The sequence below is a fragment of the Puntigrus tetrazona genome, unplaced genomic scaffold, assembly GCF_018831695.1.
Source record: "Puntigrus tetrazona isolate hp1 unplaced genomic scaffold, ASM1883169v1 S000000575, whole genome shotgun sequence".
NCBI classification, from domain to species: Eukaryota; Metazoa; Chordata; class Actinopteri; order Cypriniformes; family Cyprinidae; genus Puntigrus; species Puntigrus tetrazona.
In genome coordinates this window covers 527,519-535,000 of record NW_025048207.1, presented here as the reverse complement: position 1 = coordinate 535,000, position 7,482 = coordinate 527,519, and the positions used below count along the sequence as shown (strand labels likewise).

The 7,482-nt window shown below is 39.8% G+C and overlaps 2 protein-coding genes across 2 annotated transcripts in view; one reads left to right on the top strand and one right to left on the bottom strand.

The window, feature by feature from the left end:
- The window catches only part of LOC122334567 (FH2 domain-containing protein 1), a 7,854-nt gene extending 7,013 nt beyond the window's left edge, over positions 1 to 841 (bottom strand). Inside the window, 1 exon segment of the mRNA XM_043232571.1 lies at positions 600 to 841. The gene's annotated coding sequence lies outside the window, so the exon portion shown is untranslated.
- A 1,277-nt stretch (positions 842 to 2,118) lies between these two features.
- LOC122334556 (macrophage mannose receptor 1-like) lies at positions 2,119 to 7,151 on the top strand. The gene is made up of 5 exons (XM_043232555.1): positions 2,119 to 2,346; positions 3,016 to 3,054; positions 3,326 to 3,682; positions 3,966 to 4,313; positions 6,565 to 7,151. Exons 2-5 carry the CDS (start codon positions 3,018 to 3,020, stop codon positions 6,918 to 6,920), a joined length of 1,098 nt encoding a protein of 365 aa, XP_043088490.1. The 5' UTR covers positions 2,119 to 2,346; positions 3,016 to 3,017; the 3' UTR covers positions 6,921 to 7,151.
- The last annotated feature ends 331 nt before the right edge of the window (positions 7,152 to 7,482 follow it).

The window sequence follows — 7,482 nt, the reverse complement described above, 5'->3', positions numbered from 1 at the left end:
TAATGATTTGAAAACATTATTAAAAACCAAAGACGTTTGTAAGAACGTTCTATTAACGTTACCTCAGGAACATTTGCTCATAACCTGCCTGACTTTTCTCTGTTCCCTGTTTGCTGAAATTCTCTCAGGAAACTAAAAATGTTAGAAACTAAACCAACCTTTTAACCCCTTTTGGGATATTCAGAGTTTAATTCGGATATTTAGTCACACGTCTTTGTGTTTGTAAAATATTTAGCCTAATAATACTTTGAAATCGTTTTTATTTTTAGCGTAAAACCGAACTGCAGTAAATCTTTAAGCTTGCACGAGATGTATATTATATTGTGCACTGCGTATTTAAGCGTAACGTTTTTTGATTTCGTGACGAATCAGAAGGGTGATATCTGTTTTTATTATGTTCTGAGATCCCAAACAACTAAACAAGAGCGCTTCAAGCAGCAAACGCAGCTAAACAGCTGAACCCTGAAGATAACGCTCCTCTTTGTGTTCGCTTCTGTTTTACATTAATATGTAACACATTATTTGCTCATGAAAATGCTAACACATAACACGGTGTAATATATTAACACACCGTACAGTGAGGAAGAAAATAACCTCACCTTTGAGTCAGACTGCTTGATGAACCAGACGCCGCTGTCAAACCCTCTCGGTTATAGATTAATAACTGTACAGTGAATGATCAAAACAGAGCTCTTATATTAATATCAGAATCAACTGCTGCAAAAGTCGACTTCGACAACAATCAACGCTTAAAAAATGATGCAAACTGCAGATGTAATGTTAAAGTACTCGAGCGTGTGTGTGTGTGTGTGTGTGTGTGTGTGTGTGTGTGTGTGTGTGTGTGTGTGAGACACTGATAAGAGCCCTGTCAGTCACACCCAGCATAAACTGTCAGTCCCATCATTTTCAATGGCTTTTATTATTTGCATTGACTTTTACACGTATAAAAGCTGAATCTATATGAGCAAATGCACAAACACACAAACACACACACACACACACACACACACACACACACACACATATATATATATATATTATATATTCAATGGCATGCATTAAAACCGTTTAATGTACAGGTAGTTCCAAGTGAGTTTAATCACTTCTACGTATTAATGCTTTAATTGATACAGACGCCTTTCTCCAGATCTGACGAAGAAACAAACTCAGCCCAGTGTTGAGAGCCACCTATTCTTTTTACGTGAAATCATTTTGATCTATTTTACTATTTTTGCCATTTGCATCTCTCTGGGTTTAAGCACAAACAAAACGGCATTGTTTGCGGCGTGACGTCGTCTTACCGAAAAGATCTTGGATGCAAATCACCGGAAAACTCTCTGGAAATGCAACCGAATCTGACTGTTATCATATTACTGTGCGCACCACAGACGTGTGTCCAGTCAGGGCCGAGTTATCCAGAGTGTCTATTTAGGCCAAGAGCAAAGAGCACACAGCTGGCCGAAGCCTTTGACTGAACTTTACTAAAGATCTCGGTGTTGTTCGCGATCAATCATTCACCCTCTGCCAGACTCGTTCTTCTCGCTTCCCCCGTTACATACCAGATCCAAAACACGTTCATTTCCAGTAGGGAGGAAATGTTATACTGGAAATAATGAAAAGGAAGTCGCAAGTGGTCTCGACAGCTTTAAGCTAAAAATCACTTTCAAGACCGTGACGTGGAAACCAAAGTGCTGGGAATAAAAAATAAAATATTCTAGGAAGAACAATTAGGAAACATTTTCAAATGCTCTTAAAATAAATGGGTACTTTCTCCTCAGTAAATTCATCCATATTTTCCAGCAAGAAAAAAAAAAAATTATTATTTTTATATATATATATTATGGATTATAGACTGTATTTTCTCCAGAAGCAAGGGTTTGAAGTTAAAAACATCCTAATGCTGGATTTCTTCGATCATAAACTCACTTCATCCATATTCAAAATACAGGACGTTTGCATGATTCATGCAAAATTGCATAATATCTTTAGTCATTATCACGATTGAGTAATATTTCCTTCTGGAAAACAAAACAAAAGAGCATCATTGTTTGCGGCGTGACGTCGTCTAGCTGAAAAGATCTTAAAACTCTCTGACCAGAAATGAAGGCAGTTAACTGTATTTGAATGTGACGGGGTATGAATTACTGTCTCTTATTTGTATGTTTGACTCACTGTAAGCAAATCTAAATCTGAATGTCGACACGGCAGATGTAGTGTGTCTATATAATGACACCACAAACCTGTCTACAATATTACTCTGGGAGGAGCAGAAAGAGATGATCGGTGATACCAGTCTGTCCTGAGAAAAGAAGAAACACAAACACACCTGAATCCCATCATCTACAGGTAAGAAACTTTACACTGATTGATTTAGCAGTGTTTATATTACACATTATACTGTTTAACATCATTTTATCTGTTGATATCTGGGTTTTTATAGAGAAAAATACAAGAGAAAATAAGCAAAAATGATGACGATAATAACTCAAAAAGGCTTAATTTCCCAAACGTATGCCATTAAATGAGCAAAACCTACTTAAACAGCTCTACACAAAACCAGACGTCAATGACCGCGTGAATAAAAAGGAGAAACGTAGAAACTGTAAAACACTAAAAATCATCGAGTACTAATGTGATTACTGTTATACATTAATATGGCATTTCATGTAACTTTATAGTGCTCAATAAATATCTCAGCCTGTGTTTTTTAAAGTGGTTTAAAGAGTGTAGTATTTCAGCAGATTGGCATATTAGCATTATATCAGTTAATTCATTTTACTGTAAAATATTTTACTGTAAATGCAACTTAAATCTGTAAGAACTAAAATATTGCTATTTACTTATTTACTGAAAAGTTCTAGCAACCACAGCTATTTTTACTGTAAGTTTTCTGGTTTTCACACTGAATCAGGAGCTTCATGTGTGTATTTCTAACTGATGTAGAATCTAATAAGCACAGAAGAAGCAGAAATGACATGATCTGATGTTCTGGATCTGATTTCTGTTTCTCCTCAGAAATGGAGAGAATCACATTGATGTCTCTTCTGTTCACAGGTGAGTGAGTGCTTGACTAGTACTAGTGTTGGTAGTTAGTGTTAGTGCTGTGTGTTTGAATGAGTCCTGTAATCGTGTGTGTTGTTGAGGAGATGAAATAAACCACATAAACACCACAAAACATCATCAGTGTTTCCCATGAGTCCTGTAGTGTTTAACTGAAAACTCACCAAACTCTTTGGAAACACTGAAAATCAGAGCACTTTATCAAACTCATACTGAACCTCTGAGTCTGGATATAATGAGTCTGTGTGAATGTGTCTCTCCTCAGCCGTGGTCAGTTCATCTCCACGTCAGTATCACTTTGTGAATCAGAGGATGAACTGGAACGAAGCTCAGAGATACTGCAGAGAAGAACACACAGATCTGGTCACTATCAATGACATACAAGAACAGAACGAGATAAAACAGCTCATAAACAGTAACTCTGAGCGTGTCTGGATTGGGCTGAAGGACTCATGGATGTGGTCTCTGACTGACCCTGACTTCTACAGAGGAGATGAGTCTCAGTATAGGAACTGGGGAACAACACAACCAAATGAAAAGGGAGACTGTGTTTCTATGAACACTGATGGACAATGGAATAATATAAAGTGTGATAAGACAAGGAGTTTCATCTGCTATAATGGTGAGATCATGTTTTTATATTTCAGTAACTTTGCATTAAGTGTTAATTAACAAAACCAACATTATTGTCTTTTGTAGAGCTTACTTACAGTTTATATTGTCTCCTGAATAACTAATGAACTTTGCAACTTTAACATTTTATTTTAAATACTGCAAAAATAAATGTGACTTAACTTTGTGATTTAAAACAAAAATGTTCTAAATGTTACTCTCTTCTTAAGAGGATAAAGAACATGGATTTAATTTTCTAAATCAATATCAGACTTTCTCTTTCTCTTTTAAAGTCAGTACAGGATTCGTCCCTGTACAGGAGCTAAAGAACTTCACAAACGCTCAGAAATACTGCAGAAAGTACCACACAGCTCTGGTCAGTGTGAGGAACCAGAGTGAGAATGAAGAGATTCAGAACATCATAAAGCAGAACCTAACTTCTCCTAAAGAATCCTGGATCGGTCTGTACAGATTCTGGGTTTGGTCAGATAACAGCCCCGTCACATTCTTATACTGGAAACAAGATGAACCTGATAACATCCCTAACGGAAACAGCATCTGTGCATCGACTGGTTTCAGTAATGAAGGACAATGGACAGACGAGTACTGTAGAGAACCGCATCCCTTTGTGTGTTATGATGGTGAGTAGATCAATCATCTGAGCTGCTGAACATTTCAATCAATCAATCAATCATTTTTATTTATATAGCGCTTTTAACAACACAGGTTGCATCAAAGCACTGTACAGTATAATGACAGGGATATATAGTGACGAGAGTGACCAATTTCTTATTAAATGCAGAGACGGTCTCTGTAGTCAATTCAACGATAGTCACTAGAAGTTAAGTGTCCCCAACCAAGCAAGCCAGAGGCGACAGCGGCAAGAAACAAAACCCCATGCATATAGAATGGAGAAAAAAAAAAAACTTGGGAGAAACCAGACTCAGTTGGGGTCAGTTCTCCTCTGACCGGACGCCCAGCACTTAACCTCCAGTTCAATTTTAAACGCAGCTGTGTCAGGTAGTGTAAATGACTTGGTGTGTGCGTGTGTGTGTGTGCATCAGGATCTGGTGATCTGTCGACGGGCGCATCTAGGTTTTCTGGTCTCTGATGAACATAATCTCTGGGTGCTGATCCACCATCTAGTCTGGATACAAACTGTGAAAACAGATTGAGAAAGAAACAGGACTAATATTAGCGTAGATGCCATTCTTTTTACGATGTCACAAGTACATCGTATTTTAGAGTAGTGTTCCCAGTTCCAGCAAATCTAAGTAATGCAGCCTAAAAATCCTTTAACGGATTTAAATAATAAAAGGTGTGTTGGTGTGTTATGTGTAGGCTAAGTTAAAAAGATGTGTCTTTAATCTAGATTTAAACTGGCAGAGTGTGTCTGCTTCCCGAACAGAGTTAGGGAGATTGTTCCAGAGTTTAGGTGCTAGATAGGAAAATGATCTGCCGCCATGCAGTTGATTTACATGTCAAACTATAGAAACTTTCTCATCATACTATCTCAGAGTATGACTGTACGTCTGTAGTACTGTAGAAATACAGGCAGGGTCAAAACATCAGCGAACAAGAAAGCAAACAGAATCAAGGGGGCAAGACTAAAGTGTACATCCAAAAACAAGAGCATAAATCCAAACAAGGTACAAACCAAAAAAGCAAACTAATTAATCCAGACACTGGACCAGCTCTATACCTTCTGCAGGGTATTGCAGGGTTCATGGGAGTTTACCCAACCAGTCCACATGTGCTTTGTGGATTTGGAGAAGGTATTCGACCGTGTCCCTCATGGTGTCCTGGGAGGAGTTCTGGGAGTATTGGGTCTAGGGCTCTTTGCTAAGGGCGGTCTGGTCCCTCTATGATCGGAGCAGGAGCATGGCTTGCATTGCCGGCAGTAAGTCAGACTTATTCTTGGTGCATGTTGGACTCTGGCAGGGCTGCCCTTTATCACCTGTCCTGTTTATTATCTTTATGGGCAGGATTTCTAGGCGCAGCTGGGGGCCGGAGGGGGTCTGGTTTGGTGACCACAGGATCACGTCTCTGCTTTTTGTGGATGATGTTGTCCTGTTGGCTGCATCAAGCGTGCACTGGGGTGGTTTGCATCCGAGTGTGAAGCGGCTGGGATGAGAATCAGCACCTCCAAGTCGAAGTCATGGTTTTCAGTCGAAAAAGGATGGCTTGCCCCCTTCGGGTTGATGGGAGCTCCTGCCTCAGGTGGAGGAGTGTCAGTACCTTGGGGTAGTGTTCACGAGTGAGGGAGGGATGGAATGAGAGATTGACAGGCAGATCGGTGCAGCTTCTGCACTAATGCGGTCGCTATACCGGTCTGTCGTGGTAAAGAAGGATTTATTGATTTATTGGTCAATCTATGTTTCTTCTCTCATCTATGTTCATGAGCTTTGTGTCAAGATCCTGACTGCACGTGGCCAAAATGAGTTTCCTTTGGAGGGTGCCTGGGCACCACAGAGATGAGCTCGGTCACAGCTCGGAGTACACCTGCTGCTCCTCCACATCGAAAGAGGCCAGCTGAGGTGGCCTTGGCATTTTTTCCAGATATCTCCTGGACACATCCCATGGAAGGTGTTCCGGGCATGTCCCACCAGGAGGAGGCCCCGGGGAAGACCTAGGACACGCTGGAGAAACTGTCTCTCAGCTGGCCTGGAAACGCCTCGGTGTTCCCCCAGAAGAGGGAAGAGAGGGGAGAGGGACGTCTGCTTCCCTGCTTAGACTGCTGGCCCCACGAACCGGCCCTGAATATGCGGAAAAAGATGGATGGATGGATATTAAATTAATCATTGTTATATACACATAGGATGGCTTGGGGGTGAGTAAATTATGGGGTACTATGAGCTCCTGTGTTAAATGCTTTACTTTGTTTCTTTCCAGATAAACTGGTTCTGATCAGAGAGAATAAGACGTGGACTGAAGCTCTGAGATACTGCAGAGACAGAGACATGGACCTGGTGTCGGTATATTCGGAGCAGATACAGCGACGGGTGATGGATGTGACCTCGAGAGCCTCGTCCAATCACGTGTGGCTGGGTCTGCGTCACTCCTGCATCGTGGGAATCTGGTTCTGGATCAACGGTCAGACCATCTGCTACGATCGGTGGACTCCTGATTACGACACCGGACTGGACGACTGTGTTAATACGATCAGATCCGGAGCCATTCGGACCAACGATAATTTCTGGATCAGCCTCCCTGAAACTGACAGAAACAACTTCATCTGTGTCAAGTGAGCGCTGGAGAGAAACTGATTACATGAAAAAGAGATTCAGTACTTAAATATTCAGTACTTCTAAGTAGATTACTACATTTTAAAATGCCTATAATTAGAGAACCGTTACTTTTTAATGGATTCCATATTCACACAATGCAGTAAGTCATTCATTTAATTATAAAGCAATCAAAAAGTACTTAATCATGTAATTTGTAACCAATAACAGACAATAAAAATGTTTTAGTAATTACCCACTGTGTGTGTTTGTGTGTGTGTGTGGTTGAGTCAAATAACAGATTTAATCTATCCGTTTGGACTCAATTTGAATGAATTCCAGTTTATTTGTAAAGTACTTTTCACAATACATACATGTTTTAAAGCAGCTTACAGAAAATGTATATTTCGATGTTACAATTAGAAAGCAAACATCCATTCAAGCATTTTCATGTATGTTTGAAATTTTATTATGTTTTCGGTTGTGTTTTCTTTCAGTTTGCTTTATTACTGTTTTTTGTTTAGTGCATATTATTTAGTACTTACTGTAGTATTTGTCAGCATAGTTGTCTCACCTGTCTTTCATT

Bases quoted from the DNA above. Each gene is read 5' to 3' on its own strand.
- LOC122334556 (XM_043232555.1), top strand. From the start codon at position 3,018: ATGGAGAGAATCACATTGATGTCTCTTCTGTTCACAG. The intron at 3,055-3,325 runs GTGAGTGAGTGC...GTCTCTCCTCAG, and splicing joins GATGTCTCTTCTGTTCACAG to CCGTGGTCAGTTCATCTCCA. The intron at 3,683-3,965 runs GTGAGATCATGT...TCTCTTTTAAAG, and splicing joins GAGTTTCATCTGCTATAATG to TCAGTACAGGATTCGTCCCT.